The sequence below is a fragment of the Microchirus variegatus genome (genome assembly GCF_963457635.1).
Source record: "Microchirus variegatus genome assembly, chromosome: 1".
Taxonomy (NCBI): Eukaryota; Metazoa; Chordata; class Actinopteri; order Pleuronectiformes; family Soleidae; genus Microchirus; species Microchirus variegatus.
This window is the reverse complement of record NC_139802.1, coordinates 27,441,602-27,466,979: the sequence shown is the minus strand read 5'-3', so window position 1 is coordinate 27,466,979 and position 25,378 is coordinate 27,441,602. Positions and strand designations below refer to the sequence as shown.

At 39.6% G+C, this 25,378-nt stretch overlaps 1 protein-coding gene across 1 annotated transcript in view; it reads left to right on the top strand.

The window, feature by feature from the left end:
• LOC310935167 (uncharacterized protein) overlaps positions 1-22,114 on the top strand; it is a gene marked incomplete at its 5' end in the record, with an annotated part of 33,244 nt that extends 11,130 nt beyond the window's left edge. Inside the window, 31 exons of the mRNA XM_083899011.1 lie at positions 969-1,022; positions 1,127-1,171; positions 1,293-1,319; positions 1,722-1,766; positions 1,893-1,937; positions 3,084-3,137; positions 4,288-4,356; positions 4,464-4,532; positions 4,941-5,009; positions 7,460-7,528; positions 9,364-9,432; positions 9,804-9,872; positions 9,960-10,028; positions 10,130-10,201; positions 10,298-10,366; positions 10,480-10,551; positions 10,660-10,728; positions 10,856-10,924; positions 11,497-11,565; positions 12,015-12,083; positions 12,661-12,729; positions 15,012-15,080; positions 15,194-15,262; positions 15,339-15,419; positions 15,914-15,949; positions 16,041-16,077; positions 16,273-16,830; positions 18,027-18,316; positions 18,402-18,588; positions 21,651-21,845; positions 22,036-22,114. Of these exons, the coding sequence (XP_083755137.1) occupies positions 969-1,022; positions 1,127-1,171; positions 1,293-1,319; positions 1,722-1,766; positions 1,893-1,937; positions 3,084-3,137; positions 4,288-4,356; positions 4,464-4,532; positions 4,941-5,009; positions 7,460-7,528; positions 9,364-9,432; positions 9,804-9,872; positions 9,960-10,028; positions 10,130-10,201; positions 10,298-10,366; positions 10,480-10,551; positions 10,660-10,728; positions 10,856-10,924; positions 11,497-11,565; positions 12,015-12,083; positions 12,661-12,729; positions 15,012-15,080; positions 15,194-15,262; positions 15,339-15,419; positions 15,914-15,949; positions 16,041-16,077; positions 16,273-16,830; positions 18,027-18,316; positions 18,402-18,588; positions 21,651-21,845; positions 22,036-22,043 (2,841 nt within the window). The 3' untranslated portion in view covers positions 22,044-22,114. The remainder of the gene's footprint in view (positions 1-968; positions 1,023-1,126; positions 1,172-1,292; positions 1,320-1,721; positions 1,767-1,892; positions 1,938-3,083; positions 3,138-4,287; positions 4,357-4,463; positions 4,533-4,940; positions 5,010-7,459; positions 7,529-9,363; positions 9,433-9,803; positions 9,873-9,959; positions 10,029-10,129; positions 10,202-10,297; positions 10,367-10,479; positions 10,552-10,659; positions 10,729-10,855; positions 10,925-11,496; positions 11,566-12,014; positions 12,084-12,660; positions 12,730-15,011; positions 15,081-15,193; positions 15,263-15,338; positions 15,420-15,913; positions 15,950-16,040; positions 16,078-16,272; positions 16,831-18,026; positions 18,317-18,401; positions 18,589-21,650; positions 21,846-22,035) is intronic.
• Positions 22,115-25,378: the final 3,264 nt, after the last annotated feature.

Here is a 25,378-nt window from a genome sequence, read left to right as displayed (position 1 = left end):
ATATTTAAAGGTGCCATATGTAAGAATGTGGCCAAACACAGTTACTACTACATTCATATTCAAAATACCGAGGTCTTTTAGGTTTCCTTTTTTGACGTAACTGGCAACCCGTGGTTGCTCGGCAGCTGAGACTCTACTGACTGCAATGATTGGTAGATGGTGGTAGGTGGCGCCACATGCCAAAACATGATTTCAAAACATAAACATGATTTGCAGTCTGCAAAATATTTTTTTAATGCAAATATTTTGTCTGTACTGTTGTTGTTGGTGAGTTCAGTTTGTTATATGAACATTATTCCTGAGTCTCTGTGACATATTAGGAGGATTTTATGGCCAGTTGCTTTAGATTTATTACATAATGCACCTTTAACAAATTAATATAAAGCTGTTTCTGGCTTAAATGTGCAATTATGATGTTAAAACTAGACACATTGTGCCTTTATGGTGAACATGCTGATCTTGCTTTTCTGTTGAACACAATATGGGGGAGTATGGATGCAAATGGAATTACACGCAATAAAAAAGTTTATTACTCTGTATTCAAAACACTTCAGAGAATAGCATTCACCTGAGGTGGGAACGTTATTTTTATGACAATGACCAAACAGGAACCACTGAGGAGGACACAAAAGCTAATGATTAAATAGCTGCTCTATATCCCCAGCATTCACTTTATAAAATGTTATTATGTTCAGGGAGGGTTTGAAGCTGGAGACTGTGAATATTAGAATCAGAAAAAATACTGAAAATTTCTTTGACATGATAAACTCACATTTGCCGATTCATAAACGCAGCATGGAAATGAGTTAGTGTGAAAATGTGCTGGTTATGGAGGGATACATTAGGTGGCAAATAGGAAGTACATGAAATAAAGGCTGCACAGAGGAAATTACAAATCACGGATGAACTGCTGAAGATACATGGTTGCAGACTAGCACATTACACGTGTGTCATATTTTCCTCCACAGGGCAAGAAAGGCCGTTCTGGAGAGGATGGAAGTCCTGGTCTTAAAGGACTAAAGGTGATCCTTACTCATTTGTAAACCAAACCACATTTCCATCCAGTGAAAGTTGTAGCTGGTTTGTTTCATCAGGGTGGTAAAACTCAAGTCCTTATTTTTCTTAGGGAGAAGGTGGGCTCAGCGGTTTTCCAGGTCGAGAGGGAGCAGAGGTGAGATGAGGGTCCAGTTTGTTTCATTCTTCAATCCAGTTATTGATGTAAAAGAAAAAGAGACTGTGTTTGTTTATAATCTGTCTTCTCTGGACTTAATAAAACTGTTTTGTACACACAGGGAAAACCGGGATACAAAGGAGAGAAGGTACTGTCTGGACTCTACTCTAGATTCTCTGTAGTTTGTCAAAGTATAAGGTTCCCACGCTGGCAGAAAAATCTGCCACAGTGTGAGAATTATGTTTTCCAGACGCACCGTGCTATAAAACGGAGCGCACACAAGAGGAAATATCACTACTCTTTGTTCTGGTTTTTCATCTCAGTTTAATGTCAAGCCTGTCCGCAAGTATCTTTAGTTACTTTTATTTCGAAGGAATTTAACCCCAACATTCTTTTACGACACAATTCCTGTGTTATTACATACAGTTGTGCTTCTGATGCAAATGTACATTCCCTGGACCCATTTTGTGAGATATTTGCACAATTTTGAAAATATGATAGTAGTGCAGAATGACCAAATAACCCTGTTTTGTTTGTTTTTTTCTTTCAGGGAGAAAGAGGGGAGTGTGGCACACCTGGAATTAAGGGAGACAGAGTATGTTGCCTATTAACCCAAGCTCAAATATAACTTTTTTGTTGAAACTTTATTACCATTGTCTCAGTCATGTAGTTGATTGAATGTATTATTCGTGATCATCATATCTTTCCGTATCTTTTCCAGGGCCCTGAAGGTCCTGTTGGCACAAGAGGAAATCGTGGCCTTCAGGTGAAATCAGCCATCCATTTATCATTGAATCCAGTTTGTTACATAACTCCATTCAAGTGTATAGCACATACAGTTCACCATAACAATGGTGATGTACCTATTTAAATTCTTCTAATCATTTCTGAAAGATTGGGTTGTTGATTCATTGATTTGAATGTCCGAGATGACTGATTGCAGCAGCATAAAATGTATTAGCTGTGCCTAAATAGTTAAAGGGGACATATTATGCAAAATCAACTTTTTTTATTATTTAAATCCCTATATTTGGGACTCCGGAGGTCCTATCAGTCAGCAAAGTGTCAAAAAAGATGGACTCACTCATGTTTTTGTGGTCCTCCTCAGTGTAAGTACAGGAGATAAAACACTCGATGTTGACTCCCGCTCTCATTGGGACGTCACAATGCGCTGTTGTTTCACGGCGCTTTGCTTTGTCCGTAAAACACGCGAGAGTGCTTGCGAGGGCAATAGTATCCGAAAACCGTAAGTCCACGAAAAGTTCTATTCACAGTGCAGCACAGAGTCCTACACAAACTTCCAGCCTCAGAGGATTTATCTGTCCAGTGTACTTGTTATATATGACGGCAATGTGCCTGCTAGAGCCTGCAAATGATCACTTTTCCAAATGCTAACTGCTGTGAGCGCCCAGTAGCCTCTGTGGCTGATACCATTTCCTGTCCCTTAAGGTTTTTTACTGTAGGGGTAGCTTATAAAAATATCAGACTCTAATTTTTGAAGAGAAATTCTGTCCAAAATAGTTTTCAGCACGGATGCCTCACAATATGCACAAACATGAGGTCAAGTGTGGACATGGTAAATCTGTGATTTACTGTTAAAAGTACAATGTTAGACCAAATAATCATTGCAGAAAGTGTAATCAGTCAGACTACTGATATCAGCTAGCACAATGTCTTTACAAACCTCATACATGCCACTGCAGCATGTAATGAAATCTAAAGATGACAGATGACAGATTTACCGTGCCACAGATGACAGATTTACCGTGCCACAGATATAAGCTGAGACAGGGGGCGCAGGGGTTTGCAAATAATCTGTTTTACATTTGTTATTCTAAAATCTTACTCTGTTAATTTGCATTTTCCCCAGTGTAACACTCAAACACTTTTTCTTTTTTTTTTTACAATTCAGGGTTTGTCTGGTCCACCTGGTGATATTGGACCTGAGGGTTTGATGGGTAAAAAAGTAAGTTTTCTGCTAGTGTTTGATGCTGAAACCAGTGTTTAAAATGTGTGAACCAAGGATGTGTTTAAAAAGATGACTGACATTCTGCTTGTTCCATTTTTTTTGTTTCTCATATGTGAGTGAACCCTCCTTCTTCTCCTGTCCGAGTGCACTGATAAAAAGTGACCTATACGGTCACAAAACCAGATGCATATCTAAAGGAAACTGGGTGTCTTTTCTGGTCTGGTTTAAATTAAGTCTTTTATAGCTGTCCATGTTAAATGATTTAGTGACGCAAAGATAATAATAACCTTTCATCTGTGACAGGGCAGAGGTGCATGTGTTGCCATGTGTGGAAGAATATGAAGTGGAAAGAAAAAGTGACATAATAAAGTGTCCTCTTTGTTCTCAGAATAACATAACACTCACTAAACAGATAAAAGTATATATATATTTAAAATAAATACTTGTAAATCATTTTGTTATGGGTATTATTACATCTCTAATAACCCTTCACACGTATTAGGTGACCATATATTTGAATAACTGTAATTTATGTGAGAGTTATGATCCATCACCAGTAAATATTTGAAACCCATCTGACGTGCCTTATCTGTTATTACCTTGTCAGCCATATTTGTTTGTCCCTACTTATTAGTCACCTCCTCTTGTCCCACAGCTGCCAATTTTGCTATGAAGGCACATTCACTCTCACTCCCTCCCTAATTATTTTGGAAGAATGTTCCTGCTGATTGTCTGGCTGTCATCCTATATCACCTGAGTGGCAGACTAATGTCTGGTTTTAAACATTGTTCCAACTTGCCTTTAAGGGCAAGGTAAGGAGGGGGGGAGGAAAAAAGTGCCGGTATGCACATACAAGATTTCCACGCCCTGTTTATGTCTTTAAAAGAAGCCCACTGCTGCACAACATGACAGATGTACAGCTACAGAATAGTTGCATTCTTTTCCAATAAAATGAAAAACCCTTTATTAGACTTCTGTTCTCGCTTTTAAAAAGAGCTGAATATGAGAGGAAGCAGAGAGTGGCTCTGCCTCTGTCTAGTCATGTCAAAGTGAGGGCAAGGATCAGATAAACACAGCTAAATGGCACTTTTTTTTGCATTTGTGTGCATGTATTTACACATGTCTGTCCCTGTCTGTCTTTTAATAGGGGGAAAGGGGACTTTCTGGGCCACCTGGAATTCAAGGAGAAACAGGGATTGGCCTTCCGGGATCCAAGGTAGAGTCTACCACCCTGCTGTTTTGGAAAATTAAATCATGAAAACATAATAATCCGCCTGTGCATTTCCCTGTTTGTGCATTCTTTACACTTTCTTACATCCGCAGGGGGATGTTGGATTGCAGGGGCGACCCGGGCCCCCCGGTCATATTGGACTTGGCGAGCCAGGATCACTGGTGAGTAAAGAGTCAAAAGTTAGCAATCTCACAAGTTTATGATCCATATTGAAGCCACTGGAGCAGCATTGTTATGTACTGCAGGGTGTTAGCTTCAGTGATATCTTACCATTTATATCATTCTTACCTGTTTGCAGGTAGACGGAGATGCATGCTTAATCTTTTTATTGTCATCACTGTTATAAACGTCCTAAAAAGTTCAGTTTTATGTTGAATATTTTCAAAAAGCAAGAAAAAATAAAATTGGGTCAGAAAAATAAATAATAAATGTCAGTTTACCGTGTAGAAAAACGTTTTTGTGTTTTGAAAAGAGCTAAATGACACCAAATAACTCCACAAAGTCATGTTGTTAGGTCTGTTGTTGTCGCTTTTGTTCAATTGACATCAAATGTTTTTATCTTAAATCAGGGGCCTCAAGGGCCGCAGGGAGTCCAAGGAGAGAGAGGACCACTAGGAGAGGGTCTTCCTGGACCAAAGGTGAGTTCTCGTTCATATTGTTTATGTCTTAGTCTCATGGGGCTCACTATTTTCCTGGAAGACTCAAGCACTAGAGCCAGTTATAGGCTTTAAACCCTCTTGACCCTTTTTTCACGCATTTCTCTTGACTTCACCCACCAACCCTCTGCACAAAAGCCTCGTCTGGGCCGCAGATTCCAGTGCCTTATGTCAGGAAATTGACAGTTCAAGAGACAACGTCAAAGCCAACTATTGCAGTGCAACATGGCTCTCATCGCCTTATGATATAATCCAGTTGACTGATCATCATTCCCACGACAACACGCTGACACTGAAGATGTAGACATAACACAGGAAAACAGCCAGGACACCGTTAAACATGAGTGACTCAGAGGAAAGAACGAGTCTGTTCCTGTTCCTGTGTCTTTTCAAGATGGAGTGACACAAACACGCTCTCTCTCTCACACATATGGACATGTACGTCCACACAGGTGCAACACAGGCATAGATTGTATTGATTCAGTTTTCAAACAAACAAATACAGAAAACAAAGTCTAATTAAAATCTACATCAGCTTTACTTTGTGATACTTTTACTTTTAGCTCATGATGACACCGGAGCTGCTTGTCTACTGCTGCCTGGCTTGGTAAATTATGTCATTTAGGTAAATCCAAACAAAGGGTTCACTAGATCACTAGAAGCAGCAGTGGATTAACAACTCCTGTAATGTAAAGTGGTGGATTTTCTCAATGGACTTTGGTGCAGGGGAGTTTACAATATGGCACAAACTTTATTTTCCAATTAGAAAAGGCTGTCTAAGTACCAAGATAAAGCATTACGTTCTTTTAAGATATAAGATATCATAAACTAAAGCAGGCATAGATTTGATTGGGTAAGCCTAAAACTAAATACCCTTCATTTTTGTGTAGAGAGTCACAATGCACAGACAGATCATGACATGGGTGTATCACCGAGTGAAGAAAGTCAACACTGATGAGTTTTGACATTGTAATTGCAGAGGGGGTTGTTAACAGTGGAAATTCTCTGAGTGGTTTCTCTCTGAGAGCCTTTTTTTTGTCATTTTGACAGATGCAGACAGTTGGATTAAGTGTGATAATGAAAAGTGCAATCACTCTTTGGCTTCGTTACAACATTAACAATATGGCTTTACATCGGGAGGTGCAAGAAATATATTTCAGGTTAAATTCTGACTTTTTCTACTTGCCTCAGGCTTTTATCCAATTTATCATTTGAGGATGGTAACAGCTACTTTCAGCAGAGGAACATTTCCCCCCTGTTAAAGATTGGCCTCAGGGTGCTCATTTTTCCCCCCCTTTTTTCTCAGCATGAAATCTCACCGCAGATTCACAGATGGCGTTCTTGCTCTAAAGCACCGTTCTTCACCTGACATGTGTCGACAGGCCTCAGCTTCACAGGAGCTCATCAGCAGTATTAGCCCTTTTCTACTTCATTAGCAGCTGAGCTCATGTCCCAAGATGGGAATCGCCAAGTTATGACAGTAAAGCTATACTTTTTGAAGCTGACCTGCAAATGCAGCATTTCTCTGCCAAGCCCACACTCCTCTGTGTGAAACTGTATTTCTGTCGTCCTTGGATGACCTCAGAAGACGGCATGATTGTCTTGGGGGAGATAACCACTTCTCTGCAGAGTCATACCCAGGCAGAAATTAAGCTGCGCTCTTTTTATTGTACTTACTGTCAACTTGGATTAGTGATCTAATCCCTCAATATATATATGTTCCTGCTTTTCATACTTAGTGATCCCCTCTAGACACATTTTTGTGATACATACACCGGAATATGTTGCTTTGAATCATATTTCTTCATATATATATATATTTTTTTTACTTCATGAACTGGTCAGTTAGGCACAGAGAAAGCATCACTGCTGGTTCTCTCTCTTTCCAGAAGCTATCATGCAAATAGGAAAATAATAAAATAACACATTCTTCCTCTTACAAATAATACATTGGATTTATAAGAAACACAGCTGGTGTTACGTTTACCAGTTGGTATGACCGAACATTAAATGTTGCCTTCAATCAAATCAGAGGTGTACTCATTTTGCTGAAATCAGTACACAATGAGTATGCCTTGTGATATTTGTGTTGTGATTTCTGCATTTTATTGTATTTGCAGTTTTCATAATGTATTCCACATATAAAAGCTTAACTAGGGAGTGGAGTTGCAAATTAGAAATAGATATGAGCTCTTGCCAGCATATCATCTTGTTCTGTCTTGGGACTATGGTAAACTGCATTGTCCCTATCAAACAAACAAATAAATAAATGGTTTCAGATATTGATGGATTGGTGTGCCAAGTGTCCCGTGTCCCACATTCCTGTTGCTGATTCCCCAACGTCTTCCAACAGCCATCCGTCATCTTTATTTTTTTTATTTTTAAGATACACAACGGCATAACCTCTGTCTGTCTGTTTGTCTTTCTCACAGGGAGAGCGAGGTTTAGATGGACCACGGGGGCCGAGAGGACAGTCGGGCATTGGAATTAAAGGAGACAAGGTAGAGTACAGCGAGACTGAATAAGACTCCCAGCTGAAAGGTCACGAAGTGGGTATTACAGGTCCAGTGTGTAGGAATTAGTAACATCTAATGGTGAGACTAATGCTTTGCGCACCCGAATGGATGTTAGTCTTTTTTGCTTTTATGTAGCCTCTACTCAATACGTAAAACAGATGCTGTAGAAATACTGCTGTCCCAAAATGGCAGCCACCATGAAGTAAGGGGGCCACATGGTTGGTGTAGTGGTTAGTGCTGTTTCCTTTGCAGCAAAAAGACCCAGATTCACCTGGACCCAGATTTGCACTCTAAATAGGCTGTCGGTGTAAAGGAAGACCCTTGTATTAAGTACATGATCGATTGATTGGCTATTTTCTTATAAACCAAGCAATTTTCATTTTAAAGGGGACATAATGGAAAATCAACTTTTTAATCATTTACATCCTTATATTTGGGACTCTGGAGACCCTATCAGTCAGCAAAGTGTGAAAAAAGATGACTCACTCATGTTTTTGTGGTCCTCCTCAATCTATGTACAGGAAATGAAACACACGATGTTGACTTCCTCGCTCACTGGGACGTCACAATGCGCTAAATTCCTGGAATTGTTGTTTCGCGGAGCTCCGCTTTGTCCCTAAAAAATGCAAGAGTGCTGACTAGGGCAACGGTAACCGAAAACCGGAATTCCACTAAAAGTTCAATTCTTGGCTCCACAGTGCAGCACAGAGTTCTATACAAACTTCCAGCCTCAGAGGATTCATCTGTCCAGTGGATACATGTTATATATGAGAGCAATGTGCCTGCTAGAGCCTGCAAATGATCACTTTTCCAACTGCTGTTAGCTCCCAGTAGCCTCTGTGGCTGATGTCATTTCCTGTCCCTTAAGTTTTGTTTTACTTTTTTAAGGTGGACCTAAAGAGATACTACTAAACAGAGCGTTCTGAACAGGGCTGTTTTGGCAGGGTGATTGAACTGCTGTGGTGCTTCCTCATTCATCCTCATGGTATTTTGACCAATCAAGTATTCATTTCAGGTTCTTCCAATAAACACTCCTTAATGTTACACACCAGACCCTTACAATACCTCTGGTCTCCTGTTGTGAAGAGCAAAACTTGCAAAGTCACCAATAAATACATTCTGTGTGGTGATACACGAACAAGGGCACAGTCTACAGGTAATGAGTTAAAGATGAAGCCTCAGTGGTGAAGGAGAAGGAAAGAGACTTGTTTGCTCGGCTCAATGAATATGGGAAAGTTGCGTAGCTCTACTTTGCACTGGCAGTCATACGGCGATGTTCTCACTACCTTTGTGGGTGCGTTTGAGGGATCTTTGCAGCCATCTGGCATCTGTCTTTTGGTTCATGCCGACATGGAGTAAAGTAGGAGACTATAAAATTCATCTAAATTGAAAGATGACATCAATATTTAGTAGTGAATGCAACTGCGCTGAAGAGAACACATGGCTCTTTTAAAATACACAGATTGTGATGAAAGTTTGAATTTTAATTTCATCAAGACAGTTCACGTGCAAACCAACATCCACAGGCTTGTCTGTGTTGAGCTAAATACCTGTACTACATGTGACATTGAATATAAAAAGGCAAATTGAGTTGATGTGTATAAAGATTTTACTACATTAATGTACTCCTGCAGTGCAGTAAAGGGCACATCCTCATTAATAAGCCAACAGTTAATGCACAGGATGTTGGCAAAGACCACCTGTGGGTGTTTTCCACATTAAGTAAATGACTGGAATTTAAGTCTGAGGCGCTGAGCGTCTTACTTTATACTTTGACAACAGTTGTTATCATTAACCTCCATTCTTATCTCAATGCACAGGGGGATTTTGGACCTCCGGGTCTTCCTGGACCCCTCGGCCTACCAGGAGTAGGCATACAGGGAGAGAAGGCAAGTACTTCATTTCAAAAGTGGATATATATATATATATATATATATATATATATATATATATATTTTTTTTTTTTTTTTTTTTTTTTTTTACAGTTTTGCTGATTATACGAGATAGGGTTTTCTTGAAAGTGTTATCATTTTTGTGGGTAGATTCTTACCAAAATTAGATGGGAACATACGTTGATGATCAGCTACCCATTACAAAAACTGTAGAAAAGAAGTTTCCAACGGAAGGACAAACTTAGAGATCGACCCACACTAATGAAAACACAACCTCCTTGGTGGAGTTAATTAGCAAGTAGATTTATTTCTGGATTTTGTCCTAAATTGCTTTCTCTTTTTACGACGATGTAACTGTGCTCCTGCAGGGTGTAGAAGGACCAAGGGGGCCAACAGGGAGCAGAGGTTCACCAGGAGAGGGCTTGCCTGGATCCAAAGTGTGTTCATACAGTACACTCACAGTGTTGTGAAGATAAATGAAAATGCTATAGGGTTTGATACAAATATTTTCTTGCATCATGTAGGGAGACCAAGGTTTGCCAGGCGAGGCTGGTGCCCCAGGGGAAAGAGGAGCTGGAGACCCTGGAGCTAAGGTAGAACACTCAAACCCACATCAGAAGCAAGACTATATACATGTTAGTGTTTTGGGTTTTCAGTCTCTGACCCGACACATATCCCCAATTTTTATCCTCAGGGTGAGCCAGGATCAACAGGAACAGGTGGTTTGCCTGGTCTGCCAGGAGAGGATGGGGCCCCTGGACAGAAAGTAATTTAGATGTTGCTTGCTCCAATATAATGTAAGTATATATATACAAACAATCGATCGTTAGTTTGATGAATGCATATGTGTGTGTGTCTCAAGGGTGAGCCAGGAGCTACAGGTCTTAGAGGGTTGGAGGGGGCACCTGGAATTGGCACTCAGGGTGAAAAGGTAAGACAAAAAACAAGTGATAACTGGTGCTTGCTTTTTAAAATAAATGGCAAGTCAAGTCACTGCAGTCAGTGTCAGATTAGTAATTGTTTCCCCCTGTGATTATCATTAAGGGTGACCAAGGCCAAAGAGGAATACGAGGTTTGACTGGTCCACCTGGCATTGCTGGACCCTCAGGTCCAAAAGTAAGTTTACTCATGATTAGCTATTGCATTGAGCGCTTGGGTGTAAGATGTGAGTAATAAAAAGATCAACTGTAATTGAATGATTTTGCTTGGACTAAATTTCATCAGGGAGAACCAGGGGCACAAGGCAGGACAGGTTCTTCTGGTCCCCCAGGCCGCTTCGTCGTTGGACCTAAGGTAACTTCTATCAGTTGGATTTTGGTGTCTGTGTATATTTTTGCCCTCATGTCCTTGAGCAAGTCAAGTCAAGATTGTAGAAGATTAACGTTTTGTACAGTGTTAACAAACCTAAAATGTGTTCTAGGGTGATGTTGGCCCAAGTGGTCCTCCTGGTCCGCTTGGGGAAACTGGCTATGGACTACCTGGTCCAAAGGTGAGGCTCAGTGTAAATGAGAATGTGCTTTGTAAGACTCAATAATAACATACACTCAAAGTTAGTCTATTTTTTGAAAAATGAATTTGAACTGAAATATAAAGATAGGCAGCTCTCATTATTAAGAGCTCTAACAAGAACAGTAGATGTTAAACATAAACCAACATGACTCATAACTAATGGAGTATCCTTAAATAACCACCAGTAAACCACACAAAAATATTTAAAATCAACAACTAAAGAACAAATAAGCAAACAACCAAGTTTACAGACCCATTTTGGTTTTATGATGATGTTCTTTGTGGTGGCTATTGTCCTTTTTTGTGTTCTAATGATAATAATAATAATAATAGCAACAACGGATTACGTTTTTTGAGGATAAACTTCTTGAACACAGTTAATGAAAATAAAATAATCCAGCTCCGTGAGCAGCTGACTGTACCCTGTGACACACCATGAAAAAGAAAAGTGATGGATTGAAATAAAACAATACGAACAGCATGAAGAACTTGTACATCCACATTCATTTTGCAAGAACAAACGATTGACTTCCATGTATCTTTGTGCTGTAGGGTGATCGTGGAGATCGAGGACCTGCAGGTCCATTTGGTCCCAAAGGAGACGGCTATCCTGGTCCTACAGTGAGCAACTGATTCATTCACTGACATGTTCATGTGTCCTCTCATACATCTGCACAGTCACACTATCCATCGACAAAATCAAGTCCTTCATTCATCTGTCTTTTAACTTCTTCCTCATTCTGTCCATTAGTTCCAGACATGTACAGTATCTATCAAAGTTGCAGCAGCACAACCTTAGAAATCCAATGACACACTGACGAAAAGTCTTTAAAGGGGTTTATTTGCTTTTTGCTTGTAATTGAATGAAAGGATCACTGTCTGTACTGTAAATATAAATAGCCAGCAAATATCTTAGCTTAACTGAGCATAAAGACTGGAAATAAACAGCTAGCTTAGCTCTTTTTTCTTCTTGTGTACCCTGTGTGCAGGTTTTCTATCAAAAGGTCAAACTATTCCTTTAACAGTAACAATAATTAGTCTGTTCTTCCTTGGTGTTCTGTGGTGTTTAGGGACCTCCTGGTCTGCCTGGACTTCCAGGAGAATCCGGCCCAGAAGGAGTGGGCATCCCTGGACCAAAGGTGAAGAAGAACTTGGTTCTGTGAAGTCTATCTATCTATCTATCTATCTATCTATCTATCTATCTATCTATCTATCTATCTATCTATCTATCTATCTATCTATCTATCTATCTATCTATCTATCTATCTATCTATCTATCTATCTATCTATCTATCTATCTATCTATCTATCTATCTTTTGTGCATTAAAAAGCATAAAAAGATGAAATCATGTTTAATTCATCCCTCTATTAAAGGGTTAGGGTTAGAAACATGTAGCTGTGTTATGAAAACAGGTGATAAGATAGTAGATATCATGCCTAATACGGTCGGGTACTAGTATTTTTATTGTTTTCTGTGATCAGAAGTCATGCAAAATGAAAATGAGTCAAATATTATGTTAAGATCTATAACAAAGCCAGAGTATGGGTCTGTTATACAGATAAGTGAACATATATCTCCAGTTAGGGAAAGGTTTGATCATTTCTATGAGGAAAGTAATTAAAGAAAACAAGATTCAAAGAAATTAATTTGTCTGATGAATTGTGCTGTCTGTTAAATAGTCATATATCATCTGTTTTTCTACTGTTTTTTGCAGGGTGATGTTGGTTTCCGAGGGTTACCTGGTTTACCGGGACCTCCAGGCGAAGGACTCCAAGGACCTTTGGTACTTTTAGCTTTTTACTTCTGTCTTAAATGTGTGTAAGCATTTAATGGTGAGAGAATTTTGCATAGTAAGCTTCCACTTCAAAACTGGAAATGCATGTTTTGTCTGGTTTGTCCCTTCAGGCTGCCATAGAAACATGGCACCTCAAGATGGCAGCCTTGGTAAAGCAAGGCCATTGCCTGAAGTGCATACACTTCAAATACTCATGGGAATATTTAATTTCACCTCAAACCTTCTCAGTGGTAAATCAGTCCACTAGCTTCTGTAGGAAATACGTTAAAAATACAAAGTAAGGTCACATCACAGGCTTCCTAAAAGTTTCACACTGGACCGTTATAGATTTTTAACTCAAAGTACAAGGACTTTCTTCTGTGTTTATTTATGCAAAAACCTTCTCTTATTTTATTTGATGTATAACCAGATGGTCATGATCGAGTCATATTCTCTGCAGCATTGTATCTTACCTGAAGTCAGGGTTCCAGATTGAAAAAACGGGCGCCTGATTTAGGTTTGAGCATGCTCATCACAGGGGGCTCTATTCTATCCAAAGGCTGCTATTTCATTGGTTCGGGGGAATTTATCGTGATTTTTCACCCCTCCAGCACTCAGACGCATTGGTGCAGGGTGTGAATCTCCACAGACATATGTGTCTGATGAGAAGCACTTGGCCCAACAGGCCTGAGTGAAGCACACTCCCAGCACCCATATGTCCTCAGATATCACATCCAGATTCCCTGCAGGCTGCAGATCTGTGTCTGTGCAAAGACCGACCCAGCTCTGTCACAGCCTTGCAGCAGCGGGCAGGATTTAATTAAAGATGTCAAATGGGGGGAATGAGAAAGTAGAAAAAAATGTGTTGTTCGAATTTCATAACTGAATATTATAAAACATGTTTAATCCTCACCTTGAAAAACAGGCTATTCACGATGTGTTTCATCTTTATTTTACATCTGGTCAAGGATGTCAGATTCTTGTAGACAGACGTTATATTTAGCGGCTTCTGTCCTGGGGGAACAGTATATTTTGGACCTTATTCTCACATTGAAAAGTCAATATAATATAATATGGGTAATTTATTATTCCGATTTCTATTTTGGTGGATTATCACATTAGATAAAACAAACCAAAAAAAGAATCCTCTAAGAACGAACATGTCAGAGCCAGTGTAACGTTATTTGTATGTTGCATCTTTCTTCTGAAAATGGGCTCTGTCAAGCAACACCATCAGACCTGACTGAGGGAGCATTTGTGCGTATACAGCAGTAGCATAGGGGCAAGGTTATCCCTTCTAACTGTTGTGAGTTCAATGCGAGGCAACACAACATCTAAATGCAATACTGAGAAACTCACTGTATTCTCTGAAATAAGCATTTGCATCGAATTAAGACACTGTTAAAATAAAGAGAAAACAGTTCCTAAAACCAAGAAAAATGTTATATAAATAGTCTGCCTTCAGCTACTGTAGTTCGTGTCATGTCATTAATAACTCAACCCAGGGCAGGAAGATTACTGAGTTTAATTATCCCAATATTAAATGTATTAGATCATAATATTATTATGACAATATGTAAGTTGTTAAAGGACTTGGTGTCTCAGCACATTTTAAAGATATCCATGCTTTTATCTTAAGTTGGCTCAGCTTCTGACTCCTGCAGCTGATTCATAGCACTGTTGTGCTGAGTGGGGAAAAAAAATTCCTTTAGTTCTGAAGTTCAAAGAACAGATTTTCTTTATAAATTCTCCTATTTACAAAGCACAAATACATTTCTACATGTCACTTTGTGCACCGTCCAAACTGCTCACAATGCCAGGGTCAGGTTTTCTCACTGACTCCACGTCCACACAATCAAAACCAATCATGAAGCAGTACCAGTTTCCCTACACTCTTAGAAATAAGGGTTCCAAAAGGGTCCGACTACAAGAGCTGAGTTTCTACCTGGAACCATTTGCTTCTGAAAAAGGGTTTTCAAGGTTTTTTTGTAACACGAATGGTCCCAGTAACCCCCTTTCCGGAATAAAGGGTTTTAAAAGGGTTCTTGGTGGAACCCTCCAAAAGGGTTCCAGGTAGAACCTTTGGTAAAAGGTTCTACCTGGAGCCAAAAAGGCTTCTCCTATGAGGACAAGCTGAAGAACCTTGTACGGTTCTATTTAGCACTTTTATTTCTAAGAGTGTACTGAACCAACTACTTAAAAGCTTTTTCGTACATTGTCCCTTTAACCTTGTCTGTTTTACCTTCCATGGCATTGTTATGGTGCTACATAAAAATGTCTTTGTCTTCCAGGGTAACACAGGGCGACCTGGCCCACTAGGGCCAGTAGGGCCACAGGGGCAAGGAGTACAAGGGCCAAAGGTAGGCTGAGTTATAACTGTCAGTATTAATTGTTATTATTATAATGATAGAATTTGATCTTATGTTACCTTAGCTTAGTGTTGATGTTACTCTGTAACTGTGTTTGTTTTCAGGGTGAACAGGGGGCCCAGGGAGTGACAGGACCGAGGGGGCAACCCGGAGAGGGCTTTCCTGGAGCTAAAGTGAGTTTTTAGATTTTTGAGTGTGGGGTTTTGTGCGAGTGCGATAACTAACATGTTTCCGTGCAATGTGTGACAGGGTGACCGTGGCTCGGCAGGAGAAAGGGGACTGAAGGGAATCAAAGGAGATCTGGGGGATCATGGAACCCCAGGGCAATCTGTGAGTGTTTTTATACATGACCTTCTTTGATACTCAGTGTGTTCTGATCTTTCCCTGAACCAATTTCAGCAAATAGTAACATTATAAACTGAATAAAATGCACACCCTGATGTCAGTAAACCAGCTGTACGCGTTTTCTGTGACCAAACGAGTGGAACAAAGCACAGGATGAATTGAAAGTCGACATTGTTGGGTCCTTAGATCATTTTAAACATTGACTGGATTTTTTTTTTTTCGCTCTTTGTTCTTGTTCTTAGCTTATTTTAAACAAACACATGGTTTTGATTTATTATTTGTATTGTTTTCAACCTAAGTTTCCCAAAACCATGTCAAACATGTATGCCCTGTATCTATTGTATATCCATTTCTGTATCTATGTGGTATATTACTTTTGTTTTTTTTATTGAGCTTATTAATGTTGTATTGTCTTGTATGAATGCAACCCAGGTCATGAACAATGTTATACAAGTAATTTTTTTGTATATGTACCTTAGGGTCGGCCTGGTATCAAAGGTGAAGCAGGACTCACTGTAAGACTTCCTATGTTTTCATATGAAAAGTACATTTTAATTCCCCCCTCTGTCTTTATTAATTTGTTCATACTGTGTTGGTGTGTTTCAGAGAGAGGACATCATTCGAATGATCAAAGAGATCTGTGGTAGGGCATTTGGTGATCCCTGCAATATTTAATTCACTTCTCAGTATTGACTGTGTAATAGTAGAAGAGTCCATTTCTGCATCTCAGCCTCTGTCTTATCTTATCTGTACATTACTCCATCAGATTGCACAGACTAAACCTTATCAAAGTTACATCTCAGTCATGAGCTCATAATTTGATGTGATGTGATTCCAGGATGTGGTATCAAGTGCAAGGAGAGGCCCATGGAGCTGGTGTTTGTCATCGACAGCTCAGAGAGCGTGGGCCCCGAGAACTTTGAGATCATCAAGGACTTTGTAAATGCACTCGTTGACCGGGTCACAGTTGGCCGCAATGCCACCAGGATTGGACTGGTGCTATACAGTCTGGAGGTGAAGCTTGTGTTCAACTTAGCTCGCTACGTCAGCAAACAGGACATCAAGCAAGCCATAAGGAACATCCCTTACATGGGTGAGGGCACGTACACAGGCACGGCCATTCGTAAAGCCACGCAAGAGGCCTTTTACAGTTCACGTGTTGGAGTCAGCAAAGTGGCAATCGTGATTACTGATGGCCAGACGGACAAACGGGAGCCAGTGAAGCTGGATATAGCTGTACGAGAAGCACACGCTGCTAACATTGAGATGTTTGCCCTGGGGATCGTCAACACCACCGACCCGACACAGGCTGAGTTCCTGAGAGAACTGAACCTGATCGCTTCAGACCCAGACACTGAGCACATGTTCCTCATCGATGACTTCAACACCCTGCCAGGTGAGAGCACCTTAAAGGTGCATTATGTAATAAATCTAAAGCAACGGGCTGTAAAATCCTCCTAATATGTCACAGAGACTCAGGAATACTATTCATATAACAAACTGAACTCACCAACAACAACAGTACAACCAAAATATTTGCATTAAAAAAAATCTTTTGCGGACTGCAAATCATGTTTATGTTTTGAAATCATGTTTTGGCATGTGGCGCCACCTACCGCCGTCCACCAATCATTGCCGCCGAGCCACCACGGGTTACCAGTTACCAGTTACGTCTGAGCTGCAATGGCGGAGAAAACAAAACCTTAAAGACCTCTGTATTTTGAATTTGAGTGTAGTAACCGTTTTTGGCCACATTCTTACATATGGTGCCTTAATCTTTCAAAAAGACAAAATGCAAAATAGTGTTGCAGTTCCCTAGTTTGTCCACCAGATGCAGAAGTACAAAATGCACCTGTTCATTGTCATGACTACTATAATATAGTACTTAAGATAACTATAATTTACAGTAGTAATAATGCTGAATTAAGCAAAAAATGTTGAAATTAAAATATTGTGTCCCTATTACCATTTCATTAGCATGATAAATAAACCACTATGATGTCAGTATCGATCAAAGTAATTGACGAAGATGACCATTAACCAAAACAATCCTACACCATTCTAGACATAAGATATTTGACACATATTTTTCTTTTGATTTTATTTCCCTCACAGAATATGTTATGAGCATTTTGGAAAACTAATTTTCAAAGCCTATCTAAAGAACCTGAAAGACCCATGAGTTGGCATCTGCGCACACTTTGGAAAGCACTGCTTTTGAAAGCACTATAGCTATAGCACTATACAGGCTTATTTTCAAATATTATCAGCAAGAACACAAATGTTTGCCAATGGCAATTAAGACTCATACATAAGTTAATTGTGGTAAATTTCCATTCTCTTGATAATCATTAATGGGGAAAATTATTATTTCATGTGAATAATCATGAAGGTAATAGAGAAGATACTTTCATCAAACAAAAATGTAATCGAATATAAATATAATCAACATGAAAATGAAATTATGTGATAAAATGGCATTAAGTGTAAGCCCTCTTACAGAGTGCTCTTTGGAGACATAAGTTGTGACCTTCACACTTAAGTCTTGGCTCTGTCCACCTGTCTTTCTGTCTGTCTGCCTGTCTCACTCAGCTCTGGAATCCAAGCTGGTCAGCCAGTTTTGTGAGGACGAGAATGGAGCGCTGATCTATAACAGAATAACCAACGGCTACAACGGATATGGACACAACGGCAACGGCAACAGGAATGACTTGAATGGGAAATACGCCATCGGTGGTTATGGATACCGTCCTGTGACAGAACAGGGATTACTGAACGCTGGACAGACCAACACCAACTCTGGCACGAGCACCCACAGTGTCGGAGTCCAGGTGGAGATCGCACAGCATGGCAGTAAAGGATCCAGCACAGCTACAGCACATGTATGGACCAGGAGAATATAAATGTGTATTGATGTAAGGCACAATGTGATTTACACTGTTGTGTATCTGCTTTTGTCTCCATCAGGGAGGAGAAGGGAAGCATGTTCAAACTGAAACAAAGTGGGGGACTGAGCGCGGGGACACATACAACCGGGAACCAATATATTTCAGTCCTTTCCCGGTTAAAGAGGAATCTTCTACAAACGTAACCACATCATCTACAGATGTATCTGTAAAACATGTTCCTGCTCCAAGGCCAGCTCTCCCCAAAGGTACACAACGTCTCTCACACCCCTGTATTTTGTCTGTTTGCATGCACAGACATGACACAGTTACAAACCCATTCATGGCACACGGCCAACCACAACACAACAAACCCTTTAATCATTACGGAGAAACGCTAAACAAGTGAAGCAGCTGCCTGGAAAATGATGAAGACGCTTCCCAGAAACACACCTCAAATCTCAAAGTTCAAGAAATCACAGTGTTTTATTGTCGCGTCAGCAGGATGTGGTTACTATAGTTTTTGAACACAGTGGAGTCTGTCGATAGCAGAGCTAAGGTTTAAACTTGTTGTCTGGAACATGTCTGGCTGCTAAAACTATTTTTGATGTTAAAACCGCTCCTGAAGTTTGTTCTAAACTCAGCTGCTCAGTGATACATCCATCATCTGAGACCAAATAGTATGTCAAATTTGCATTATGTAATAAATCAAAAGCAACATGGCCATAAAATTCATCCAACAACAACAGTACAGACAAAATATTTGCATTAAAAAAATATATCATGTTTTGGCATGTGGCGCCACCTACCGCCATCTACCAATCATTGCAGTCAGTAGAGTCTAAGCTGCCGAGCAACCACAGGTTACCAGTTACGTCTGAGCTACAATGGCAGAGAAAACAAAACCTAAAAGACCTCTGTATTTTGAATTTGAGTGTAGTAACTGTGTTAGGCCACATTCTTACATATGGCGCCTTTAACAACAAACCTTAATCTGAAATTTGACTATTAAATATATTGATGGAATAGTTAGAATGGACATGAAACCTACACCAAACAGGTCAATCATTCTGCTGCTGGCACTGAAAAGTAAAAATGCTGTAGTCAGACATTACAAATAAATATTTGGGGAAATTGTTGGCAATGACAAAAAGTTTCATTGAGGCTTATATGAATATTTGGGCCAATTCCAATTCCTATCTTAACCCTCAATCTTAACCCTCAAGCTCAACCCTTAATCTTAACTGGCCCTCAAAACCAAGTGTTGAGGGTTATTTTGTCTTTAGAAATGGGACACCCCTTAAATGCAGATACGTCTTCAGACTGTGGGGGGCAGAATAACGAGAAAGCTGCGTCCAGTCTGTCAACTCCAAAAAAGATGTGTAGAAGAACACATTAACGTCAGGATTATTTTTTTATTTTTTTATTTCAGTCAAGTTATTAGGTTGTCAGTTAGTTATAAGATGATACTCATACAAATACCACAGACATATTCAGCTGACAGTTACCACACACCACGGCTTATTGAAAAGTAAACCATAGCAAACGATCGCTTGTCCGCACCAGCCGACTATTGACAAAAGATCGTAAAATTAAAATAAATGTTACGCAACAATGACGTCAGTAATCCATAATATGGGCCTAAACTAAGATAATACAATGGTTTTCATCATTTTTATATCTCTATTAACAAAGAAAATAATTTATTTTTTCTGAGAATCGGGACAGCACTTGCACTAGAGGGAGCGCATTTTTGAGATTGAGGGTTTAGATTGAGGATTAAGCAAGGAATTGGAATTCACCCTGGTGTGAATTCCAAGTGTCTGTTCTAGTTCTATTTAAACAGGGAGACAAATAACATCCTCAGAAAAGTTCAGAAGCAATTAGTTTGATAAACTCGTCGACTGGGGATTTTTGCATAATGCTTTCACGTAACGTATTATTCATTCATCCTAACTGATGCCAATTGGCACAAATCGTACAAAAACATTTCTAAGGAGGTACAATGCGTGCTTACCTCTGTGTCTGTGGTAGAACTATTAACCACAGACCTCTGGATTAAAGTCTTATGAAATGTATCCTTGAGTCTGCAAGTGAAGAGAAAAAAGTGAATTTTTTACTCTATTTAAGGTCACAATATTCAGACTGAGGACAGATTGATAAAACTCTAAGAATCTTTCCCAATGCCAATTTAAACTGATGCTGACATTTGACGTTTCACTGCAGTAGATTTCAAGGACTGTTGAGACAAAATGTTATATTTCTAAAATCAAAAGAAAATAACAAGTCGTGGTTCAGCTGAATCTGTACTCATTCTGTGAAATGTAAAGCTGCAGTGTGATTCTTTTGTTGATGTTGTTGATGTTATCATTGAACAGAAGCGAGGTAAGATTATTTGTGTGCTGCATCCTTCATCCCATTTTGTTCTGTCAAGCAATACAGCAATATCAGACCTGACTAAGAGAGCATTTGTGTGTATACAGCAGTGGTGAGAGGTCAAACTGGTCAAACTGGTCAAACTGCTCAACGATTGGGCTTTTTGAGCAGTGGAGTTCACTGATGAAACCTTTCAGTTACACTTTCCTTTGAGTTTTTCAGTCATACTCCAACCTTTTCGCATTTGTCTCATTTTACTAGTGCAATATTGCTTTTGGCTTCATTCTGTCTTGACATAAAACAAATCACTTCCTCTCTGCAGAGAGGAAATAGCACTTTGTAGGTTAGAGTCATGTGGAGCTGATGATGATCATCATGAGCATTGTGTGAACTAATGTAGAATAGTTTGAATGTAACAGAACTGTAACTGAACAAAAGTTCAGGTAAACTGCAGTTAAAGCAGACAGATGCTAAGTGACGCAGAAACGGCCTCAGAACACAATCCTCATCATCATCCCTCAGTGCTGTGTCACAAATCTTAAGTAGAGCGTGTTGTGATTTGTGAGCTGATGTCTCCTGAAACACGAATCTCCAGTAAAGCTCCGGTCCAACGTGTTTCGACGTCACGTAGCAGAGATGAAGCCCCCGTCCCTGCAGCAGCCACAGTGCACGAGTGTGAAGTGTTAATCACCTGCCTCCAGGGTCATAAGTGCTCTGTGACTGACAGGCTCTGTAATGAGGTCATGTCAGTGAGGAGCAGGGCGGCCAATTATTTTTGATGCAGTGTGGATGATTTTACAGAATGTGCTCCTTCCTGCGAGAGCACTGTAGGTGCAGATGTTGCCTCAGATGAGAGAAGAAGTCATCTCTTTGCAGTAGGATTGGGTGGACAGGCTGTGAAAAGTTTTTTTTTCAGCAATCTAACCTTATTGTATAACATTTTTTCTTTCTGTAGAAACTGCACCCATAGACCCTCGCTGTGGCTTGGTTCTGGACCAGGGCACATGCCGGGATTATAACATCCGCTGGTATTATGACAAGCAAGCCAATGCCTGTGCCCAGTTCTGGTACGGAGGCTGCAATGGCAACAGGAACCGCTTTGACACAGAAGAAGAGTGCAAGAGGACGTGTGTGATCGCCAGATCCACAGGTACGCGCTCGTGATTGATTCTTATCACGTTAATATCCATGAGGTCATTCACACCCGCCATGTTAGCCAGAAAATCTGACGTTTCTTTTCGCCATTTGCTCTGCTAAAATCAGGCCGCAGCAAACTGATTTGTTCCAAATGTTGTAAGAGTTCTACATTTACATATGTTTCTTTTTTCTTTTTTTTTCAGGAGGCTGAGAGAAAGCCTCTGCCATACATCTGTTGTAGGTACTTCGTGGAGAGGCAGCTATTACCAGCCTAATTCAAGGGGTTAATTTTTCACTGATGTTCTATATCATGGCTACGTTATAGCTCATGTTCACTGATCCTCATCTACAGAGAAAGAGAGTCTGACTTTGATAGATACCTCTATTTTGTTATTTTAAAGGCATAATTTATGTGTTTTATTTTTGTGTGTATGTATGAGGTATCAATATTTTGTCAACACTGACCTCATGATCTCACTCGACTACCAGCAAGGATATTAGGAACAAAAAAAGCCACATTTTTTTAGTTTTAGCCACGAAACAAAAGGAAATGCTTTATAACACTGTAATGTAGTCTTTTGAGTCATGACATCATCAAACCAGGTCATTAAAATAAACAATAGCTATTAATGTCTTTCCTCAGCCACATACTGTAGTTCATAATCAAATAACCAATAATACACAGTAGTGATAAAGCCTCTCATCACAATTGTCTTGTTTGTCTTGTTTTTATATAAATGATTTTTATATAACTTTATATGACTGATGCTCTGTAACTAAATGGGAACATTTTGTGCATTTGAACGTGTGTTAGATTTTCTGAAAGAAAATGTGATGTTACCTGTTTACATTGTTTGCTCTGTCCAGATTTGTGCAACACTCATGACACACACACACACACACACATTATGTACACACACTGCCCTCTACTGGGTGACACATTGTGTGTATACTGGATGTGTAACAACTTCTGTTGTTAAACAGCCGATCTGGAATTGTGTTCACCACAGTTACTGACTGGATAAATCCGTATTGTACTGTTTATGTCATGGTCGACATTTTGATGTCAAACATTTTGAATAAATTGGATCCAAACTAATATGTGTGAAGGCATTATATTCCTACTGGACTAGACTGTATGACAATATTTAGGGCAGGAGGGTGACAGAAATCAGAAATGTATTTAATCACTCTCCAAAGTCCTGTATGTATAATTTAGTTGCTGACCTTTAGTATAGCATTTAATGCATCAAGATTAATCATACTTACAGCAGCCATTTGAGGATGTTTTAGCAGGAAAAGCACAGATCACAGTGAGTGCGTTCACATGCACACAAAAAAAACAATTACTGGTAATAACCAGGTAACTGGAATAAACAATTTAAGGTGTTTACACGTACAAGAAAACAGATTACTGACAGAAACCTACACTCTTAGAAATAAAGTGTTAAGTAGAACCATATATTATTCTTCAGCTTGTCCTCAAAGCAGAACCCTTTTTGGCGCCAGTTTTTGGAGGGTTCCACCAAGAACCCTTTTAAAACACCATTTACTTTCAGAGGCAAATGGTTCCAGGTAGAACCTCAGCCCTTGTAGAAGGACCCTTTTGGAACCTTTACTTCTAGGAGATGTGTAGATGTGTTCAACAGGTTTTTCAAAAACCGATAACGGCAAGAAACTGATAATGATATCAGTTTATTCCGTTAACATGAGCGCTTGAATAACCAGATAACTGATAACTGAAAAACCCGATAATAATGTAATGCAATGTAAACGCAGACATAGTTGATGATTTTCACCTGTGATTTTGCGACTGTGACCTGTCAAAATGGCTGCTGTGCAGAAGGACACATTTAGTGTTTCTGCTTCAACTGTGCATATTTTATTTTTGTTCATTTCCGTGTGGGGGTGGTGGGATCAGAATAGGCCAACACCATCATCACGAACTCTCATCAGGTTTGGAAACAAATGTACTGTATATACACTAAATTCCGTTCTTCATTATGTGACAGCCCACACACACAGGCTACAGTTCTGATCTACACTACACGCTCTTTCATGGTCCTTTGAGGGACTTATGGTGTGGGAGGCTGTGTTGTAGCTGACCTATTCGCTCTGATAAACAAGACAGGGTGTGTGTGTGTGCGCACGCAAGGCCCGAATTCCTCGTGTCAATATAGTGCAGTTATCTGTGAGCCACTGTGTTTGCTGTCACAGCAGAGGAATAGATTTTTGTCATTTTCTTTTTGTCCGAATTTGGATTGCTTATAGAAGCTTTTCAGTCACTTTATTAGGGACACATGTTCAGCTGCTTCTTAGTTGCTCATGCAAATATTTCATTCGCCCATATCACCTGGCAGCTACTTCAATGAAGGAAGTCAAGACAAGTTTAAACTGTGCATGGTGAGGAAGATAGGTGATATTTAGTGACTGAACGTGGCATGATTGCTGCTGGTCAACTATTTCTAGGTTTTACAGAAAATATCTAGTAAGCTACAGTTCTCTGGGTGAAAATGCCTTGTCAGAGGGGAATGACTGGTTTGAAAGGTGTCACTCCTGCCGCTGTTTTAGGTGTCCTGTGTCCTGATAAAGTGGTTGGTAAAGGTTTATCATCTGGAAATGAATTAGCCTCTGGGGACATGGGACATAGACAGTGTATCTGGGCTGAGACTTATTTTTTTAAAGTAAGTGTTTGATAAGTGTTTGACTTGTCTGCATATGACCGCAGATAATAATAAAAAACAGATCCTTGATGCATTTATCTTCTGCCGCATCTGCTTAAATGTGATTTAAGCAGAAGAGACAGAAGCCTGCTTAAATGTGATTGTGTCAAACTAGAAATGGAAACAGCCCCAAACTCTTGCCTGAGATTACAAACACCCAAATTTTTAAGTGAAAGCAGAAAGTTTTACAAGATACATAATTGCAATTCAAGTTTCTCACCTATCTCTCTTGTCAGTGGTCAAATAAGTTACTAAGGTATTTTTCATTTGTTATTTTTTTAATACAATCAAAATAAAATATGAATTCAACATTCTAATAATAAAAAAAAATAATACAAGATGGTTCCTGTGAGGCTGTTCACCCTGTGTCAACTGGGATTGACTCCAGTCAGCCATGACCCTCATGTGGAGGGTAAAGAGGTAGACAATGAATTAATTAAATACAAACTTTGACCCACTATTCCAGTAATTATGCTACTGAACAAATACACGTGTTGTATTATTTGCCTAAATTGTCTGTGATGGCTTTAGTGGAAGGACTTTTCTGACCCAGAACCCGTTTTCTTCTTCTGCTTAAATTGCATAGACACTCCGAGACAAATGTCGTGGTCTGATCTATCTTTAGTGCTGCCCACGGGAGAAATGTTACCCAACTCCACACACTGCTCACACTTTATCAGGCCAACCAGAGCAGTAAGACTTAACAATATAAGCTCCCATTGATCCAGAAACATCAATGAAGGCCTTCTCTGAGTGCAAGATTTAAGATTTTGTAGTAAAACGTGTAGCTCTGTGCAAACTGACGACATGAATCCTTAAGAAG